Source organism: Zootoca vivipara, chromosome Z2, assembly GCF_965207765.1.
Source record: "Zootoca vivipara chromosome Z2, rZooViv2.hap1.1, whole genome shotgun sequence".
NCBI classification, from domain to species: Eukaryota; Metazoa; Chordata; class Lepidosauria; order Squamata; family Lacertidae; genus Zootoca; species Zootoca vivipara.
Window position 1 is genome coordinate 44,659,308 of NC_142585.1, and position 22,556 is coordinate 44,681,863.

General features: G+C 44.9%; 1 protein-coding gene across 1 annotated transcript in view; it reads right to left on the reverse strand.

Moving 5' to 3' along the window:
- Window positions 1–22,556, reverse strand: part of BRINP1 (BMP/retinoic acid inducible neural specific 1) — a 110,590-nt gene that overhangs the window by 65,803 nt on the left and 22,231 nt on the right. Inside the window, exon 2 of the mRNA XM_035114125.3 lies at window positions 5,829–6,096. Coding sequence (XP_034970016.1) covers window positions 5,829–6,046 — 218 coding nt within the window. The 5' untranslated portion in view covers window positions 6,047–6,096. The remainder of the gene's footprint in view (window positions 1–5,828; window positions 6,097–22,556) is intronic.

A 22,556-nucleotide genomic window follows, 5' to 3' on the forward strand; every position in this document is an offset into this window, starting at 1 on the left:
TAGTCAGCCAATTATAAGAGGAAATAATCTTTCCAGATGGAGCCCACAAATGTTTGTTTCATCTATATTTAGAGTTATGTAGCCTCTGTGCATGTTGTTGATTTTGTAATTTTTTCATTTATTTATAATAAAAATTCCTACTTTGCAATTTCCTCTCCAAATGAAAATGTCCATTAGCATCTTTGTACGTGACCGGCAAGGGGAATATTCATGTTCACTTCCACAATGCAGTCAACTGCAGAGCTTACTATCACTAAGAATCTACAACTCCCACCCTCTGGAATGTTGTGTCCAGTTCTGGGTGCCTCCTTTTAAGAAAAACACATGGACAAACTGGAGCATGTTCAGAGGTAGACAACCAGGATGAGGAGGGCCTAGAAACCAAGTCCTAGGAGGGTTGGTTTAAAAAAAAAACCTGGGTGTATTGAAACAAGCGGAAAGATTAAGAGAAGACATAATAATCCTGCCATTTCAGCATAATTTTCTGAAGGGTAGGGTTGTCCCCATGTAGAAGAGCCTAATAAGAGCTTGCTAGATAAGGTCAATGGGACACGGGTGGCGCTGTGGGTTAAACCACTGAGCCTAGGGCTTGCCGATCAGAAGGTCAGTGGTTCGAATCCCCGCAACGGGGTGAGCTCCCGTCGCTCGGTCCCAGCTCCTGCCCATCTAGCAGTTCGAAAGCATGTCAAAGTGCAAGTAGATAAATAGGTACCGCTCCAGCGGGAAGGTAAACGGTGTTTCCGTGTGCTGCTCTGGTTCGCCAGAAGTGGCTTTGTCATGCTGGCCACATCACCTTGAAGCTGTACGCCGGCTCCCTCGGCCAATAATGCGAGATGAGCGCTGCAACCCCAGAGTCGGTCACGACTGGACCTAATGGTCAGGGGCCCCTTTACCTTTACCTGTTGTTGTTGTTTAGTCGTTTAGTTGTGTCCAACTCTTCGTGACCCCATGGACCATAGCACGCCAGGCACTCCTGTCTTCCACTGCCTCCCGCAGTTTGGTCAAACTCATGTTCGTAGCTTCGAGAACACTGTCCAACCATCTCGTCCCCTGTCGTCCCCTTCTCCTTGTGCCCTCAATCTTTCCCAACATCAGGGTCTTTTCCAGGGAGTCTTCTCTTCTCATGAGGTGGCCAAAGCATTGGAGCCTCAGCTTCACGATCTGTCCTTCCAGGGAGCACTCAGGGCTGATTTCCTTCAGAATGGAAGGAAACTCCATGGACAATACCTTTACCTAGATATGGTCAAAGGCCCATCTAGTCCAGGACTCAGTGGCCAACTAGTCCCTGGCCAACTAGTCCCTGGCCAGCTCCCTCGGCCAATAACGTGAGATGAGCGCCGCAACCCCAAAGTCAGTCACTACTGGACCTAATGGTCAGGGTCCCTTTACCTTTACCCAGAATCTTAGAAAATGAAGTGACTTTAATCAGTTTTACTATTCTTAACTTTCGCATGTTTGAAAGTACATTTGAATTTTTTTCTTTATTTTACCGTTTTATCTTTTGTAAACCATTTTTAATGATCAAGCAGTGTATAAATGTTATGAAATAAATAAAATAAACAGACAAACTCTTCTGCAGGGCCATTCTGCCTCCAGCAATGGAGGCAGCAACTGATAGCTTTATATTCTATGAATTTGTTGAATCCTCTTTTAATTCCCTTCAGTTTGAGGGCTGTTACTACATTCTGGGAGCAAATTCCACAATTCACTTATATGCTTTGTCAAAATTGTGGGAGAATCTGAAGCCAAAATCACAAATGCGCAGTTGCTAGAGAATTACAGACAGGGGACTGTATGGTGTTATATCCTCTAAACCTTTATGGCAGAAGGAGGAAAAATAGAACACTTAATCATCTTCCTGTCACAGCTAGGCCTGGACAATATATCAACATATTACCCAGGACCAGTATGAGGGGCAGACTGTGATGACAGTTTCACTCAGTGGTATATCACGGGTGAAACCACCGCCTCCTGAGTCCCTGTTCTACCACTGCCAAGTGAGAAACAAGGTGTAGCCCCTTGGAGGCAAGGGGACTCAGAAGGCAGCAGTTTCACCTGTGATATACCGCTGAGCGAAGCCCCCATCATCTTGTTTCACCACCGGCGGAAGGAGAAACAAGCTACATCGGTGAGGTGCTGATATAGTTTGTTCCTCCCTCTGCCTCTTTAAACTCCTTGGCTGAGGGGCGCGCCATTGCCCTCACCTCAGCCAAGCAGTTTTACAGAGCCCTCAACCTGCCATCGGCTCGCACGAGCCAGTGCTGGGGTGGGGGGCTCTGTTGAGGTGCTCCTCCTCCCCGGCTGAGAGAGCCCTGATCGTGGCTGCTCAGCTGGGAAGGCACAGGCTCTGTCTCACTTCTCCCTTGAGGGGGAGGCGGCTGCGGGTGCGAGCTCCATTATGCTCCCCAACCCCAGCAAGGCAACTGCGGCTGAGGCAGGCCTGTGCACTTGCTTCAGCCTTGCCACGGGGGTCGGGCTTAGCCAGGCGGTGAACTGGCAGCATCAGGCTGCCCTGCCTTGTGGACTTCACCCCGGGAGGGTGGGCTGCGTCTTTCTACCCAGGGTAAACGACCACCCCAGAAGGAAAGAGCCAGCACACCCACATGGACAAAGGCAATGCTTAGTCTGTCTTCAGGGAGTAGGGGGGTGAGCAAGCGAGGTTGCTGCCCCCTCCCTGAGCCAGCAAAAGCAGAGGGAGCCTCAGGAAGGAGCCCCGCTGTTTCTGCCACTCGTGTGCGAGTGGCAAGGACACCAGGGCTCCCTCAGCTGGGGGCAGGAGCTTTTCCACCACCACCCCAGCTGAGCGTCAGGCTGGGGCCAGATGATAATAATAATAATAATAATAATAATAATAATAATAATAATAATAATAATTTATTATTTATACCCCGCCCATCTGGCCGGGTCTCCCCAGCCACTCTGGGCGGCTTCCAACAGAAAAATAAAACACAATAATCTATTAAACATTAAAAGCCTCCCTGAACAGGGCTGCCTTCAGATGTCTTCTAAAAGTCTGGTAGTTGTTTTCCTCTTTGACATCTGTTGGGAGGGCAGGCACCTCCACCGAGAAGGCCCTCTACCTGGTTCCCTACAACTTGACTTCTCACAACGAGGGAACCGACAGAAGGCCCTCGGTGCTGGACCTCAGTGTCCGGGCAGAATGGTGGAGGTGGAGACACTCCTTCAGGTATCCTGGAACAGGCCATTTAGGGCTTTAAAGGTCAGTACCAACACTTTGAATTGTGCTCAGAAACGTACTGGGAGCCAATGTGGTCTTGGCGGCTGGGAGGTGTTATGTGGTCTTGGCGGCCGCTCCCAGTCACCCATGATGAGGCCTGAATCCCGACTGGAAGGGATCCAAATGGTCCGCTTCTTCCAGGCATGCCTGAAGTTGTTCACCAACCACTCTGGGGTGAAAGTGCCTCAGCTGCGGTGGTGAGAGCTGAGGCACTTTCACCCAAGCACCTTGCTGGCAGGGAGGGGCTGATGCCGTTTGTTTCAACATCATATTGAAACATTTATTGCCAAACTGCAATGTTTGGTTGGTTGCAAACCCAACATCACCCAGCCCTAGTGATACCTTTAATGGGATAGGTTGCCTGTGGTGGGTCTCCTCCACAGAGTTACATACCATTTTGAACTGGACAATGGTCTTTCGTAACTTTTAAGAACTATTACCTCGCTGATTTGCATCAGTGTAACTCCCTAATCCTGGCAAGACATATATGTAAGTAAACTTTACTCTTTTTTTCTTGTTTGCAAGTGATTTCTTTGTTAAAAGGGAAACAGAGAAGGGAGGTGATCCAATTCTACCTAAGCATCTTTGAATATCATAGTTGTTCTAGGTTATACAACCTTGACTCTAAAAGCTTCTAAAGGTAAGCTATGCACAGATGGTGATTTAAAAAAACCTGCTGAAATAGGTATTTGCATTCTTCTTACACCAGCAATAATCTTTTGTATTATGAGGGGGGAGGGGGGACTTTCCCCCATACACTGTCTCCATACGTACAATGAATAAGTTTATACACTTCTTTCATGCTCCTCTTACCTGCCTTTTCTCTAAACTAAGAATCCTTTATGAAGGAATTCAATACACAGAGAAAGGATTGCAGGGAGGGACACCATAATTCAAACCCCACATCACTGGCATAACAAATATTTCATTCCTTCCAGTAGCACCTTAGAGACCCACTACGTTTGTTATTGGTATGAGCTTTCGTGTGCATGCACGCTTCTTCAGATACACTGAAACAGAAGTCAACAGACAGCACGGAACTCACACCCGTGAATGTACCATGCCTTCTGAAAGCAATCCTCTTCCATTCTCCGTGTCTGACACAAAGTACAAGACCCCAAATTCCCCATAAAATATCACATTATAAAGCAATGCATTGATTCTATAGCCGCATTTGCCTTGTCCATTGACATATTTTGACCTGGGGTTGCTTGGCTATTTATTTACTTGCTTAGATGGCTTACTTATTTGCTTATTTGACCGCTTACACCTAGCAAAGTTTGAGGTGGCTTCCAATTTATATTTCAACAAAATTAAAACCAACCCTAAGAATAAAAGTAAACAATCAGCAGTAAATAGGGTGGGAAGAATATCATAAAGCAAAATCATAAAAGAGTTTAATAAAAAACCACAACAGCAATAGCAGACTAAAACCATATCACCAGAGGCTCTGGTTTAACTCACACCTACCAACCCCGGGAGTCTTTATTAAAGCAAGATTTGGGGGAGGGGGCTCTCTTTGCACAAAATACCTCTCTCCTGTCCTTGCGAACCGCTTCAACAGCCAAGCAGTTTTTCCAGCTGATCCAAGAGAAATATGCCATCCTAAATTTGATTTAATTCTCTCCTTTAGGGCAGCAGAGCACATAGAATCACAGGATTGTGGGTCTTAGAATGAACCCCAAGGTTCATCTATTCCAATCCCCTGTGCTGCAAATGTCTTTGCCCTCTTCTATAGAGGTGTTCAGATGCTACAAGTGTATAGTCCATGTATCCATGTACACACTTCTACCATAATCCACATGTACCGTTCAATGAATATACAGTTTATGAATCTGTACACAATAGCTGAGCTGTGTGAATCAACAAGTGTCCACTCTTTCACATGTGTAGAGGCAGCTTGTTCCTGTGTTCAATGCAACACACAAACAAGCCTCATGTGATAGTCCTTCAAGAATAGTGAGTGCGGCGGGGGGTGGAACTCTCACTTCTCACAACTGGGTAACTACAGCCCTATCAATGCAGCTAATGACTGCATTAGCCATTTTTGCAGCTGCCATGCTGTCAGTCATATCCAGCAATTCTGAGCTCCTTTTCACAAGCCAGGCATCACCCATCCTCTAGTTTGCAACTGCCTATCATCCATGAAGGGACCCAGGTGGCGTGGGTTAAACCACAGAGTCTAGGGCTTGCCAATCAGAAGGTCGGCGGTTCGAAGCCCTGCAACGGGGTGAGCTCCCGCTGCTCGGTCCCAGCTCCTGCCCACCTAGCAGTTCGAAAGCACTTCAAAGTGCAAGTAGATAAATAGGGACCGCTCCGGCGGGAAGGTAAACGGTGTTTCCGTGCGCTGCTCTGGTTCGCCAGAAGCAGCTTTGTCATGCTGGCCACATGACCCGGAAGCTTCTGCGGACAAACACCGGCTCCCTCGGCCTATAGAGCGAGATGAGCGCCACAACCCCAGAGTCGGACACGACTGGACCTGATGGTCAGGGGCCCCTTTACCTTTATCATCCATGTACCACTCAAAAGACATCAAAGGCAAGCTATTGGTTTAATGGAAAGCACCCCCAAACAAAAGATTCCTGCTTACCTGTATATTTTATACCGGGTTGTAAATCCCTGACGATGTCTTTCCACAAAGGATAAGTAGCTCCGCGAGTGGTGGAAGGGCCCCCTGTCTGATATAAGCCAATCAAATTCCTTGGAGACATGTTGGTTGGTCACAGCGGGTTGCTGGTGGGAGGGCTGCACTGTTATATGGTCCCATATAAAGAGGAAGTAGAGGAACTCAGCAAGCCTCCAGTTCATGCTTTTCTGTCTGCCTTTTTCCTCTCATTCTTGCTCCATTCTGTGGAGCCCTGTGTAGGTAGGGGAAAGAGGGAGTAGAGGAAAGGTGGGAAGGGAAGAAAGGAAAGAGAAAAACATGGGCAATGAAGGGTGGTTCCAGTGCTCGTTTTTAAATTACCAATAGGATATTTGCCTACAGTTTCCACTTGCTTTCATCCAGAGGTATTCAAGAGCCCACACCCAAACACTTTCCATTGCTGAAGGCTGTCATTCCGCCTTCTGTATATGCTAGCCTGACTGTGCTCATTGGAAAACAAAGAGAAAGTTTGTGCTTACAGCTAAAGGTGTTTCATAAAGATAGACAGATTGAGAGTTTCATAAAAATGCATACAGTGGTGCCTGGCTAGACGAATTTAATTCGTTCCACGGGTCTTTTCTTATAACAAAAAATTCGTCTAGCGAATCCCATAGGAATGCATTGAATTTTTTTTGACTTTTTTTTTTGCCCATAGGAACACATTAATTGAATTTCAATGCATTCCTACGGGAAACCGCGATTCGCTAGACAAATTTTTCATAAAACGAATTTGTCTAGCGAGGCAACCTCCGCTCGAAAAATCCTTTCGTTAAGCGGAAATTTCGTTAAGCAGGGCATTCGTTAAGAGAGGCACCACTGTAATTGTCCTTATAACAGCACATCAGCAGTGCAGAAATGAACCTCAAAAGCTACAGCAAGTGGAATGGCAGACTGTGTGTGACATGAGGCCTTGATGTTCATGCATGTGCACTGATGTACACCTGATCTTCAAGGCACAATATCTCTGCCTCTTCCTTGAAGACTGCATTCTTGTGCATAATAACTAAGTATGTTCAAGGGATTATTCTTCACCAAAGTGTTCTCCAAAGTGTTCTCTACAAGACTGCCTTACCCCACATGTGCCCACATGACTGGATCAACCAGTGAAACAGGCACTACTACAGGTGCCACATAATACCAGTTCCACATTTGTAAGAACCTGAGCAGTGTGTGAGCAGTGACTACAACTTTGGAACTCCCTGCCTATTGAGATCAAGAAGCCACCTTCAGTGTACTCTTTTCGGTGCCTGCTAAAAACATTCTTGTTTAAACAAGCCTTACCCAGATGCTTAGAAAGTTGGGATGATTTTAATCTTTTTCGGTAATTTAACTTTCATATGTTTTAAAGTAGGGTTGTGAATTTTTTCTTTTGTATTTTTTCTTTTCTTTTTGATAATCAAGCAGTATATCATTTTTATGAAATAAATAAACTCTGGGTCCCCGGATGTAGTTGGACTGCACGTCCCATCACCCTAGGCAGCTTAGCCAATGGTCAGGGATGATGGGAGTTGTAGTACAACAAAATATGCAGTGGCTAGGCTACCTAAATGTCAGGTGTTCCCTCTGTTGTTCAGTAAGGGCATTAAGATCAACAAATAGGCCCTAGTTAGCCCTAGTTAGTACGTTTCCGAGCACAATTCAAAGTGTTGGTGCTAACCTTTAAAGCCCTAAATGGCCTCGGTCCAGTATACCTGAAGGAGCGTCTCCACCTCCCTCATTCTGCCCAGACACTGAGGTCCAGCACTGAGGGCCTTCTGGCGGTTCCCTCGTTGCGAGAAGCCAAGTTGCAGGGAACTAGGCAGAGGGCCTTCTCGGTGGTGGTGCCTGCCCTGTGGAACGCCCTCCCAACAGATGTCAAAGAGGAAAACAACTACCAGACTTTTAGAAGACATCTGAAGGCAGCCCTGTTTAGGGAGGCTTTTAATGTTTAATTGTTTTATTTCATTTTTCTGTTGTAAGCCGCCCAGAGTGGCTGGGGAAACCCAGCCAGATGGGCGGGGTATAAATAATAAATTTATTATTATTATTATTATTATTATTATTATTATTATTATTATTATTATTATTATTTACAGAGGCATGGTGTTTATCAGCTTCTTCACTGGTAATGCGGGTGTTGTAGAATGTGCTCCTTGCTGAAATGTGAGAGGCCCCCATCACCACTGGCATTCCTCTTGCCTGTTTACACAAGCAGTTTCTTGACCTCTTAACACAAGTATTTTGTTTTAATTGCACAGCAGCTTTAATGGGATCGTTTTGTTGCTCATTTCAACACTGGTTTGCATTTTAATGTTTTAATCATAGGATTGTAGAATCGGAAGGGACACTGAGGATCATCTAATCCAATCTCCCTGCATTGCAGCACCCATGACTTAAGCATCTAAAACTTAAGCATCTGCTTAAATATCCTCAAGTGAAGGAGAGTCCACCACCGTCCGAGGGACTCCGTTCCACAGTCGAACAGCTCTTACTGTCAGAAAGCTCTTTCTGAGAGTTCAAAGAATAGAATCGTAGAGTTGTTAGGAACCCCAAGGGTCATCTAGTCCAACCCCCTGCAACGGTGGAATCTCAGCTAAAGCATCCATGACAGATGGCTATCCAACCTCTGTTTAAAAACCTCCAAGGAAGGAGAGTCCACCACCTCTCGTGGGAGTCTGTTCCACTTCCAAACAGCTCTTACTGTCAGAAAGTTTTTCCTGTATGTTTAGTTGGAATCTCCTTTCATGTAACTTGAAGCCAATGGTTTGAGTCCTACCCTCCTACCCAGAGCAGGAGAAAGCAAGCTGCTTCCCTCTTCCATGTGACGGTCCTTCAGGTATTTGAAACTGGTTATCATATCTCCTTTCAGTCTCCTCTTTTCCAGGCTAAACATACCCAGCTCCTTCAACTGCTTGTCATAAGGCTTGGTTTCCAGTTAGATCTGTTCATGTTAAAATGCAGACTGAACATAATTCTGCTCCATCCTGATATTGAATTGGAATCTCATTTCTTGTTACTTGAAGCTATTGGTTCGGGTCCTACTGTCCGGAGGAGAAAACAAGCTTGCTCCATCTTCCATGTGACAGCCCTAGAGATATTTAAAGATCATATCTCCTCACAGTCTCCTCTTCTCCAGCCTAAACATACCCAGCTCCCTCAACCATTCCTCAAAATGCTTGGTTTCAAGACCCTTGATGATCTTGGTCACCCTCCCCTGCACATATTCCAGCTTCTCGATATCCCTCCTAAATTGTGGCACCCAGATCTGGACACAGTACTCCAGGTGTGGTTTGACCAAGGGAGAATAGAGTGGTGATAAGATCTGGACATTATACTTAAGTTGATGCAGCCTAGAATCATTAGCTATTGACTTATATTAAACTCCTTTTCACAAGCCAGGTGTTCCCCATCTTCTGGGATCGTTTTATTTATTGCATTTTAATTATGTTGTATTTTTCATTCTGTTTTTTTTAACAACGTTGTGCAACTGTTGCTTTTTTCTATACATTACCTCTACTACCACCAGTGCTTTTATTCAAGAAAATGGGTGCCAGAACTCACCATGAAGTTGTTACAGTAAGTCAGCAGGTGACTCGGGCCAAATTCCAATGCCTCTGATTATTTTACCCAGCAAGTAAAATAAATGTGCCTCCCTCCCTCATTCTCTTAGATTCAGGCGGATGGCTAGGGCAGCTTGGAAGGGCCTTTGTGCAATCGTGTGTGTGTGTGTGTGTGTGTGTGTGTGTGAATGAATGAATGAATGAATGCAACAGTAGATGCCTGGCTGGAAAGCTTAAAGCCCACCACTACTACACAGGAGACAGACTGAAGAAAAGGAAACACAAATTAGCCCCGCCCCAATCATGGCTAGAAGTGGTTAGGTGCTAGGTGGAGTCATAGACCTTTTTAAAAGTGTAGAGTCGTACATGCTGCCCAGCTTCTGCTATGACTTCAAATGTTTGTTTTGGGCTTCTGGGAAGTACATAAAGGCAAGAAGCGGGCAGGGGAGCCTACAACAGCGCCCACCTGAAAGGTGCTGGAACTGCGCTCCGGTGCGCACTGACTGATAAAAGCACTGACTACCACTATGAATAATAATAGTAATAATGGCAGTTCTTTTACAAAAAAAATATCTGAGGGCACAGGTTGGGGAAGCCTGTACTACAGCAGTATTATTAAACTTTGGGTTGAGAAACATCACTCCCACTCTCTCTATAGTTTTAGATGGTTAGTTAAAATGCATTATTTTTTTGGCGATGTTTAGAGGAGAGACCTGATTGAGGCTACTAGTAATTTTCCTTTACTGCTTTGCTATGTGTTTTTTATAGGATTCTGTTATGAATTTTATGTGATCACTTTAAGAGACCACTACTTGAAGAATCAAAGTGGTGACATCCAAAGTTGACAAGAAATGCTATCAGAAAGTATATAGAAACTGTCAGAGGCACATGAATCTAATGAAATGTCCAAGGTTTTATGATTGGAGTGAGCGTAGTACTCAGAATCATTCTGAAGGGAGTGAGCATGCTAACAACTGTAAGCTAGCCCTGCACTGAGCAATTAAGAAACAAAATGCAATTAAGCATCGTCAGAAGTAATTAAGTAAATAAGTTGAGCAATTAAGCTTGTGATTTGTGGGCTACATCACCTGCACAAATGGATTTTTGTCATAAAAGGACTATAATAGAGAATGGGACTTGGAGAGAGAGAGGAAGGGAGAGGGAGAAGATGAGGTTACTCCTCATCTTCAAAAAGAGGGGGGGGGAAGAGAAGACCCAGGTAACTACCAACTGGTGAGCTTGACATCAATACCAGGAAAGGTCTAGAACATATAACAGTTGGCCTGTGAGAACTTAGAAAAGGATGCTGTGATTACTAAGAGCCAGCATGGGTTTCTCAAAAATAAGTCATGCCAGAAGAATCTCATTTCATTTCTTTTTTTAATGAAGTTACAAGCTTGGTGGATCAGGGGAATGCTATGTTCCTTGGTTTCAGTGGGGCTTTTGACAACGTCCCCCATGATATTCTTGTAAGGAAGCTGGTAAAATGTGGGTTGGATGAGGTAACTGTTAGGTGGATTTGTAGCTGGTTGACTGACTGAACCCAAAGAGTGCTCATTAATGGTTCCTCATCATCCTGGAAAAAAGTGGGGTTCTGCAGGGTTCTGTCCAGAGCCTGTTGTTCAATGCCTTTAGAAATGACTTGGATGAAAGAACTGAGGGGATGCTTATCAAATTTGCAGATGACACCAAACTGGGAGGGATGGCTAATGCTGCAGAAGACAGAATCAGAATTCAAAATGACCTTAACAGATTGGAGAACTGGGCCAAAGCTAACAAAATTAATTTCAGTAGGGACAATGTAAGGTTTTGCACTTAGACAGAAAGAACCAGATGCATAAATATAAATTGGGGGACACCTGGCTTACTAGCAAGACATATGAAAAAGATATTGGGGTCTTGGCATACCACAAGCTTAACATGAGTCAACAGTGTGATGCAGCATCAAATGAAACTAATGCTATTCTAGGCCGTATCAACAGAAATATAATGTCCAGATCAAGGGAAGTAATAGTACCACTCTCTTCTGCCTTGATCAGACAACACCTGGAACACTATGTCCAATTCTGGGCACCACAATCTAATAATGATGTTGACAAGCTGGAATATGTGCAGAGGAGGGCAACCAAGATGATCAAGGGTGTGGAAACCAAGACTTACTGTATATGGAGTGCTTGAAGGAGCTAGGTATGTAGCCTGGAAAAGAAGAGACTGCGAGGAGATATGATAGCCATCTTCAAATACCTGAAGGGCTGTCACATGGAAGAGGGAATAAACTTGTTTTCTCTTGCTCTGGAGGGTAGGACTTGAACCAATGGCTTCAAGTTACAAGAAAGGAGATTCTGAGTAAACGTACGGAAAAACCTTTCTGACAGTAAGAGCTGTTTGACAGTGGAACGGTCTCCATCAGGAGGTTGTGGACTCTCCTTCCATGGAGATTTTAAAGCAGAGGTTGGATGGATGGCTGTCATGGATACTTTAGCTTAGCAGGATACCCAGAACCAAAAAGGTCCCTATCTCAGAGGTCTCAATTCTATTGCAGTTTTTGAAAACTGGTAAGAAACAGTTATTTCCAAGCTGTTGTTTCTTATCTTCTCCATTGCCTTGTGCAAACGAGTGAGCACCCTGCCCCCAGCTCTCCATGCATGCATGCCAAAGAATGGAGGAGCTGGATGTGTGTGGAGATGACCACAATTAATGGCTGGTTTGCAAGTCAAGTCAGTATTGATGGACTCCTGATCATGGCTTGAGGTCATCTGCATACACAAGGACACAAAATGCCAGCACATGGCTTTCTACCTATCTACAGGGGAGGGCGTTACTCCTCAGAAGACTGGCTTCATTATGGCCTAAACTTCATGTGCCAGAAAGGCATAATCAATTTGTTGTCATTGCATCTGGTTTGGCCCTGAGTAGGTGAATGACTGTCAGTTAGTGTCGTCTGCTCATGTTCTACAGGTAAAGAGGGAGATAATTTGATAGTAAAGAGAACTCAGGGGAACTCAGGCCTGGCAGTTCCCTCATTGTGAGAAGTGAGGTTACAGGGAACCAGACAGAGGGCCTTCTTCTCGGTAGTGGTGGCCGCCCTGTGAAATGCCCTCCCATCAGATGTCAAGGAAATAAGAACCTATCCTATTTTTAAAAGACATCTGAAAGCAGCCCTGTTTAGGGAAGTTTTTAATATTTAATGCTGTATTGTTTTTAACACTCAATTGGGAGCTGCCCAGAGTGGCCGTGGAAACTCAGCCAGATGGGCAGGGTAATAATAATAATAATAATAATAATAATAATAATAATAATAATGTATATAAGGGCATTGAAACTCTCCATAGGCCATGCCACTCACTGACACTTTCCCATTCCCCTCTCCCACCCCACCTGTTGGTTTATCCAAACAAGGTAGGATCAGAAACCACGGATTGATCTTCAGTTCTTCGGGTGAACTAAAGTTTAAATTAACCCTGTTCAGATGAACAATGCAGTGTGTTTCATTTCAAATGGAAGTGAATGCTTCTGAGATCCTTGCAACTAAACCAGAGGAGAAGACTTGAGGGAGTGGGTGCACAAGCCTGAGACTTGTGCATGTAACACTAAACTATTGTTTAGCATTATATCCAAGCCTTTCCATAGTGGGTTACTGAAATGGCTTTTGACCCTGTTTAGTTGAATTACTGATCCAGGCCTGAGATTCCCACCTTTGCATTAAGTCTTGAAATACCAGGTCAGTGCTGCTCCTCCACATAAAATGCCCCCTTTTAGAGGGTCATTACAAAGCTCTTGTTTCATATTCCAAGCCCGCCCTTGGCTCCTAGCATCAGACTTAGATGTCTGTTCCCCTTCAGACAAGATGTTCTCTCACTTTCCCAGCCTCACATAACCTGTTCTTGCTAGAGTTGGGGGAATCGGAGATTATAAAACTCGATAATGAAACAAGCTGCCTCTCACTTCACGTTCACACACAATTAGTCTATGTACGGTTGTTCTTATTTTCATGTCCCACATTTCATAAGACACACACCCCGCAATGCACAAAATAAGAAGGTCACAGCTTCCTGTGGCTTTCACTGGAGAGAAACAGCTAACGAATTGCTCTTGGTAGACCACTTTGCTGCAGCTGTACTACTTGCCTTCAGGGCTACATAACATTCTGAAAGGTAAAGAATTGAACAATGAGTCAGCTGAAGAGTTGGTAGTGAGGAAAGAATATAAGGTGGTCTGAAAGGAGGCTCTAACATCAGCTGAACCTATAGCCAGTTCACCAGGTCCTATGGGCTGACCCAGCTTGGATGTTATGCTTAAACCAGTGTAGTGCCTCCCAGAGGTTGTTGAACTCCAACTCCCTTCAGCCCCACTTAGCATGGCCAATGGTCAGCGATGATAGGAATTGGAGTTTGACAATATCTAAACATTGGCCAAGAGGCTAAACCATTGTTTAAAATGATGAGAATGAACCACAGCAAGCCTCAGGGTCGCATCCTTCCCCCTCCAATATAGTTGTGAGGAGGAAACAGGAAGTTTTTGCTGCCATTTTTGCATAATCACAGTTTCTTCAACCACCTGAACTCAGCAAACTGTGGTTAACGTAAATATAATTTTATTCAAAACAGCAAACTTCGAAGCTGGCCATGAAGCTGGCTTCTTTAAACACAAAGGTACCATTGGCAACAGTTCAGTGTGGGTATAGAGAACCTGTGGTACTCCAGATGTTGCTAGATTCCAAGTCACATCGGCCCTAGCCAACATAGTCAGTGGTCAAAGATCATGGGGATAGAACTGCAACAGCATCCAGAGGGCCACAGCTTCCCCAACTTGTAAGGGAAGCTGAAGGATAGGGAATGGCTGAAGGTCACCCAATGAGCTTTATGGTTGAACAGAAAGCTTTGCAGCCAAACAGAGATTTGAGCCTGCACTTCCCCAACAAAGCTTAACGCTTCCAAACCATTGCATCAACTGGTTACGTATACATATACACACATGCACACATACCACCACCACCACCAAAGCATCTTGTGTGCTACAAGCAGTGTAAACCAGCAAAAACCTATTACATTAAAAAAATCACTTTTAACACGAGGAGAAGCTATCTGGCCTGGAGAACAGATGTGCTCCTTCTCAGGTACCGGTACTTTCAAACTTCAGAGGGTATCCTAACCTTGAATTCTGCTCTGACATATATCAGAAACAAATATTAAGTGTGGAATGTGGTTTTGGATTTTCTCTCATCAATCAAACTTGCTTTCTGTTTTTTTTCCCTGTGTTAATCCAGATATCAGAATGTTCTTTCTCTCTGTGTGACAAGAAATTGCAGTATCTACCAGTAGCCTTTGCAAAATGTGTAACATGATACAGGCTTGCGGAGGAGCAAGGTGCAGGGCAGAAGTAGGAAAAGATGGAGTTTGTCTTGATTCTTGGCCCATGCAGAGAAATATGCTCTCCAAGAGCCAGGACAGGTGTACTGTACTTCTGAGAAACACTGAAGGAGTTGGGTCAATTCAGCTACAATCAGTGTTCCCCAATTGCTGGAGTCTGCAAGTAAGTTTGAAAATAACAGAAGACAGAAGAGCCATTGCCATTTTAAATTAAAGTGTGCCGTTTAATGTGTGCATGTGTCTGGGTGCACATGGGAGTTAATGAAGCACATAGGGCTAAATAATGGTGGCATTGGGTCAGCAGGAGGGAATGAGCCCAATTTTTCAAAGGAGACTGGTGACCCAAAATGATTGCTTTGAACACCCATAGTAAACATGACTTCTATTATGTAGTTTTGTTATATTATGGGTTTTTGCATAACAAATAGGGTATGTAGAGGGGGGGGAGTTTTTATACATTGTTTTTATACAGGTGATCTGTAATGCTGGCATTAAATCAAAGTGTACACATTTCACAGCACCATCCATTCTTGATAAGGAAGATCATTCATTGCCATCAAAAGTGGAAGGAAGAGTGTAGCAGCAAGATGGACTATGAGGTCTTCAATACAACCCCATTAGCTATGGTGACAGCAGTCACGAAATTAAAAGACGCCTGCTTCTTGGGAGAAAAGCAATGACAAACCTAGACAGCATCTTAAAAAGCAGAGACATCACCTTGCCTACAAAGGTCCATATAGTTAAAGCTATGGTTTTCCCAGTAATGATGTATGGAAGTGAGAGCTGGACCATAAAGAAGGCTGATCGCCGAAGTATTGATGCTTTTGAATTATGGTGCTGGAGGAGACTCTTGAGAGTCCCATGGACTGCAAGAAGATCAAACCTATCCATTCTTAAGGAAATCCGCCCTGAGTGCTCACTGGAAGGACAGATCGTGAAGCTGAGGCTCCAATACTTTGGCCACCTCATGAGAAGAGAAGAATCCTTGGAAAAGACCCTGATGTTGGGAAAGATTGAGGGCACTAGGAGAAGGGGACGTCAGAGGACGAGATGGTTGGACAGTGTTCTCGAAGCTACGAACATGAGTTTGGCCAAACTGCGGGAGGCAGTGGAAGACAGGAGTGCCTGGCGTGCTATGGTCCATGGGGTCACGAAGAGTCGGACACGGCTAAACGACTAAACAACAACAACAACAACAGCTATGGGGTGGGAAACCTTTCTCAGCTCAAGGGGCCACATTTCCTCATTGGCAAACTTCAGGTGGGCAGCATATGCTAGTGGTGGATGTGGCAGAAGGTAGAAAGTGGGGAGGGTTCTCCCCTCCACACAATAAGCTACATTATAGAAAATCAGAGCTTTACACACATACAAGCTTCCATCCAGGCAAATAAAAGGCATTATCACAGTTTAGTAATACATCCTACCATGGCTGAAGGACTCAAGAAGGGTGTGGAGCCGGGCCAGAGGGGGTGTGGCTTGGAAAGGGGACATGACCTTAGGGGAGGGTCACAAGGGACAGACAGAAATGCCCGGGGAGTGGGGTCCGGCTGCATGCACCCTCCTCACTCCTCATTTCCCTTTTCCTGCATCTTTTCCCTGCTTATCAGTTCTCTGCCCAAGCAACAACTTTTCCTGTCGAAAGTGAGCAGGTAACTCCAGCCGTGTCTTGGACTTAGGTGTTAATTCATCAGTAAGCACTGCACAACAAGCCAGATGGCAGAGTGTTCCCTGCCAGCATGCAAGGCCTCCTTTGCCTTGGGCATCTGCAACCCGTCTCATTGAATATGCACAGTTGCCTCTGATTTTGCTGGAGATGCCCTAGCACAGAAGACCCATCCAGATGAATTAAACTCTCTGGAGAATCGGGCATGTCCACATTCGAGACATCTGACAAGGAGCTGTCAAGAAATACCCATTCTTTTGTCTTATATTTAACTGAAAATGAGGTGCAATTCTCTCAAAGCTCTGGGACAACTCCCACAGTGCCATGGGAAGTACATTCCCTTTCAAACTCCCACCAACAGCTTAAGGCTCATGTGTTTCCCATGTTACAATGAACATGGGGGAGGGGAAGAATTCAGCAGCACGTATAAAGAGCTTGATTGGTTGGCAATCTTGTAGGATAGTTCTCTCCTCTCTCTCCGTCCCCAAATCACCCCCCGCCTCACACATATATCTAAGAAAAAAAGATAGTTACCATCTTGGCTTTTTAATCAGTGGAGGGCAGGTTGTGTTCTGTGGGAAATTGTAGGTGTGGGTTTACTATAGTAGTGACCTTTGCTCGTAGAATTGGGATGTTCCAAACACACACTACTTCCATTTGTGAAATATTACACTGAGATGGACATACATCAGACTGTTGATTGCTCTTCCCCACTTTCAGTGGCCAAAATAACAGTTATACAAAGGGCCCCTGAACCAGCTCTTAGTAAGGTATAAACTGGTGTGTGAAACCAAAGTAAACTACAGTGGTACCTGGGGTTACAGACGCTTCAGGTTACAGACTCCACTAACCCAGAAATAGTATCTCGGGTTAAGAGCTTTGCTTCAGGATGAGAACAGAAATTGTGTGGTGGTGGCGGCAGCAGGAGGCCCCATTAGCTAAAGTGGTACCTCAGGTTAAGAACGGTTTCAGGTTAAGAACGGACCTCCAAAACGAATTAAGTTTATAACCAGAGGTACCACTGTACATGACTGCTCCTCAGTTTTCCTTCCTCTTCCCTCCACCATCAGAAGAAAACCACACCAAAGGGTATACTGCATAATGCGCTCTCTCTCTCTCTCTCGCTCTCTCTCTCTCTCTCTCTGTCCTTTCCTTATCTGTTTCTCTCTACAAATGAATTAGAGATGTGGAAAAGGATCCTTCTTTCACACCTGCCCTTCAGCATCCCCCTCCGCTGTATAATTCTAGCAATTCACACATATACTGCCCCTTATTACAGGTTCTCACGTGCCTACCACATTTCCTTCCCTGGTCCCATACCCTCTAAGCATTGGAGTCACTCATTCTTATCTCTGTATTTATGTCTGTCTTGTCAACGGAGGTGGTGTTCCTACCTGACAGTGCCTCTTCTCCCACCCCAGGCCCAGGCCCACATCCCCTCTTCCTTCTCTCCCATTTCTTGCTTCTCTCACTATCTGATTATTCCATCTCTGAAGCTCCCACCTTCTCTACAGCTGTTTCCCTTTTATCGTCTTGCATTTGTTCAGAGCTGAAACTCCATGTCTGCTTAGCCTTTATACTTCTCTAGCTGAGGCTCCAATACTTTGGCCACCTCATGAGAAGAGAAGACTCCCTGGGAAAGACCCTGATGTTGGGAAAGATGGAGGGCACTAGGAGAAGGGGACAGCAGAGGACGAGATGGTTGGACAGTGTTCTCGAAGCTACGAACATGAGTTTGACCAAACTGCGGGAGGCAGTGGAAGACAGGAGTGCCTGGCGTGCTCTGGTCCATGGGGTCATGAAGAGTCGGACACGACTAAATGACTAAACAACAACAATCCTTAACTATCTAGTTACAGGTAGGTAGCCGTGTTGGTCTGAGTCGAAGCAAAATAGAAAAAAATTCCTTCATTAGCACCTTAAAGACCAACTAAGTTTTTATTTTGGTATGAGCTTTAGTTTTTATTTTGTATGAGCTTTAACTATCTGTTTGACTGGTTTTTGTTTGTTTGTTTGTTTGTTTGTTTGTTGGGTTTTGTTTTGTTTTTTGCTAACCATTGCAGACATTGTCTGTATCTGGATCTAAAAGCATGGCTGTGCCAAAATGATGCAAAATGACTAGGAACTCATTTGCACTCCCCTCTCTTCCGACCCCTCCCGCAAACCTCAGCAGTGCCTCCTTGTTTTTGTTAATCTTTTGGCTTCGTCGGGGGGGGGGGGGCAGAATCTTACTGGTGTTTTGCCATCTGGAGGGAAAGGCCGGTAGAACTGAGGGAGTTGGCAGCAGATTCAGGACAGACCAAGAGAAAAGAAAAGAGAGGACTTCTTCAAACAACACAGAACTAACTTACAGAAGGGGTTGCAGTGTGGTGCCTATGGGGCAGTTGAGGTCTTCCCCGAAATGCCTGCCCATCCTCTGAGACACCTCTACTCACTGCCCTCCTGGGTCATGAAGTGGTGAGGGCTGTTACATTTTCCCCCTCCTTTGAGTAGTACACAGGGCTGGAGGATAAAGTTTCCCACTTCCCTCTTCAGTTCTATGGTGCTTTTCAAGGCTCATACTAACTCTGCTGGGATCTGAGCTTTATTCAGATGGCTTGCAAAAGTGAAGCATGTGAGGGCACTTTCTCCTTCCATGACTCTGGTGGTGGAGGCAGAGGGGTGACCAGGTGGGGTAAGGCCCACAGGGCTCAGCCGGAAAATCCAAATGTGTCAGAAGTTTTTTCAAAAGAAGATTGGTAAACCCTGACTTGTGGACTGCACTGCCACAAGACATGACAATGGGCACTAAGTAAGGTGGCTTTAAAATACAAATTCATGTCTAAATGGAGCCTCCATATTCAGGGACAGTGTATCCCTGAATGGTAAAGCACAGAAGGAAGGGAAGGTTATTGCCTGCTTGTGGGCAATCTATGGGAAGACCTTTGCAATTAGAGACACTACACTTACAATTTGCACTTGAGAGTTAGAACGGGGGTGGAGATGGGGTGTCTCTATGGCCACACTTGAATCATTTGCCCATGGTGCCAAGTTGCCCTCCCTTCTCATTTCCGCACACCACAGACAAGCAGAATATGGAATGGATTGTCAGAAGATGTTGTGCTGGCCAATGAGTAAAATGGCTTTAGGTTATGTCAAGGTTATGAGGGATAGGATGTATCTGCTGATGTTACTCATGAAGGTGAAATGGACCCTTCTGATTCTGAATACAAGTTACTGAAGAAGAACAGACAAAAAACATTTTCGTTTTTTTCCTTTCATTTGATGCTTCTATTTTTTTCCCTTTCATTTGATGCTTCTATTTTTTCTTTCATTTGATGCTTCTATTTTATCTGCTATGCCTATCTCTGTTTTTATTATATTGTATATATTTTGGATGTTACTGTACTTTATGGTTCAGAAGGGGTGTAACTTAGGGCTTATCCACAGTTCCTCTTCTCCTACTGCTTTCCTCCAGAGAAAACTGTTTTTGGCAGTCAGTCTGATCAAACAGCAATTCAGGTTTTACCCGGATTGACATTTGCCCTAACTTAGAGCTAAAGAACAGGTTTTCCCTTGGGGGGAAAACAGAGCAGGGGGGAAACTGGCTGGGCTCCATGCTTTCTAGGTGTGAGACAAGCAGACGTGTAGGTGAGCCTTTTCTATCAATCATCTACTTCGCATGCAAAAGATCTGACATTTTCAGGCAGGGCAAGGGCTGCCCTCTGCCTCAAAACCTGGAGAGCTGCTGTCAGTCAGCATAGACTGTACTGAACTAAATCACCCAATAATATTTAAAAAGTCACATATCCTCATAGCTAATAATTCCAAAGTTTCTGGGAACAGAAAAAATTAGCTAACCAGGGCCTTGGGAACCAGGAATGTTTTAAAATTCATACAGCAAGTTAATAAAGAGAGGGTCAGACACAGCTCACCAAGGAGAGAATTCCATAAACAGGGAGCCACCACCAAGAAGGCCAATGCAAACCAGGTAGTACCCAGCAGCAACATCACCAACAGATAACCTAACTAGTTTAGAAACCTGATGTTAAACTAGTTTAGAAACCAGCTGATCATAGGGCCTGATATGCTTGGTAGTTTCCCATCAGAAACCTGCTTTTTATAAACCTGACATTTAGAGACATCAGCATCCTTCAGCCCATGTAATCTTTACTTCACTGTTCCTGCATATGGATAGCTGGAGTGCCTTCAGTATGAACAGCTCCAGAGAACACATACATACAAGTGAACTGAGACCAAGCAGATACACAATGCAGGTACGTTGTCTGTATATAAAGTACTGTGTGCAGCAGAGGGAAGAACAGCAGCAGCCAGCAAAAAGTCATCCAGAACAAATATAAGACATTAGCTAATATATTTATTTTAGAGGTGTTGGAATCTCTCAGTAGAAGGCAGCTTCCTATGTTCCTATGAATGGAGAAACAGAAAGAACAACAACCACTGCTTGGTTTAAGAGCCTAACAGGTGCTAATGAAATTCCGTGGAAGAACACTGAGCAAGTGGTAGACATTATAGGTTTTTAAACAGAGGTTGGATTAGATTTTTATCTGTGATTTCTGCTCTGTGGGGGGTTGGATTAGATAACCTCTGGGCTGCCTTCCAGCTTTACAGTTCTATGATTCTAAAAAGACTCAAGCATGTGTCTAGGTATTGAGAAAAAGCCCATACTTCATAACCTTGTGAAAGGCAGATGCATTGTTACTTGAAAGGAGAATGTCCTTTCTTGCTGTGCATGGCTTGCTGAAGCCACAGCAATAAAAACTTGATTTGAGAACAATGGTGAGAATATAGTGCAGATGGTGGTCGGAAATGTAAAAAGAATGTGCCAGCCAGATAAAATACCTTTCTTCACATTCAGAGAAGCTTCAAAGGAATGTGAAGTAACAATCTGGAACAACAAAGGATTGTGCAAGGACAATGACTGTCTTTAGTTGGGCTGAATTTGACCACATTTCCAATATCCTGGAAGTGAGCTAGGTTGGGCAAAATTGAACATGGTGAGGCAAGTTGGGAGTTGGGCTACATTGTGCCATTGTCCTAATAATCTACAGAGGGCAGAGCTAGCATCCTAGTTCCCTCTGTTGGGGTTGTGGGGTGTGGTCATGCTGGGCTGGCATGAGTGTCCTTCTGCCACTGGGGGACGCAGGTGGTGTTGTGGTCTAAACCACTGATTCCCTTGGGCTAGCCGAATAGGTAGTGATGAACATCACTACCTATTCTGGAAGAAAATTCCATAATTAAAATGCATGCCTTGTGAAGAAGCACTTCCTTTTGCCTGTCATGAAACTCCCACTGTTCAGTTTCACTTATGGATGGAGTTCCCAGCCCTAGCCTTATGCTTCCTTGCTGGGAATTTGCACCCATTGAGGGGGGATGGAGAATACACAAAAATAAAGCAGGGGTAGATAATCGAAGGGTGCTGCCTCCAGATGTTGTAAAACTGCAGCTCCCAGCACTCCTGACCACTGGCAATGCTATCTGGGGCTGATGGGAGTTGTAGTCCAAGAATGTCTGGGAGGCACCATGTTGGCTACCCCAGGCTAAAATCTGAACCAGCCACCTCTAAGATCAGAGGTCAGCAAACTTTTTCAACAAGGGGCCAGTCCACTGCCCCTCAGAACTTGTGGGGGGCCAGACTATATGTTGCCATGATTATGACCCACATTTTTGGCAAAAACCCTTATTGGCACCAACCCCGTTACCCAAATGCGATTTTTTTTGGGGGGGGGTGTTGTTCCCTCATACACCCATGCTGCTTCCTTTGCGTTTTACGCATTGGCAGTTGTTATTTCTCTCGTAAGGCGGGGTGGGGGGCTGACGTAAGCGTGCCATTCCTGTCAGTCCTGGAGAGCGTGTGCGCATGTGTGGGTGAAGAGGAAAGCTGTTGGCGACGCTAAGTCAGGCTGGCGCCACTCAAGCAAAAATATTCTTTTCCCTGTGTGAGGGAAGACGAAGTGTCGGCGGCGGCTATTTACCTTTCCATGGCTCGCACCATGTAGCTAACGAGTAGCCTCCCCAGCAGAGCGCAGAACTGTTTCAGAGTGCAGCTGCCCAGGTGTTCCCCGCTTCCTCTGGCAGGGAGCACCGCTGCCACAGACACAGA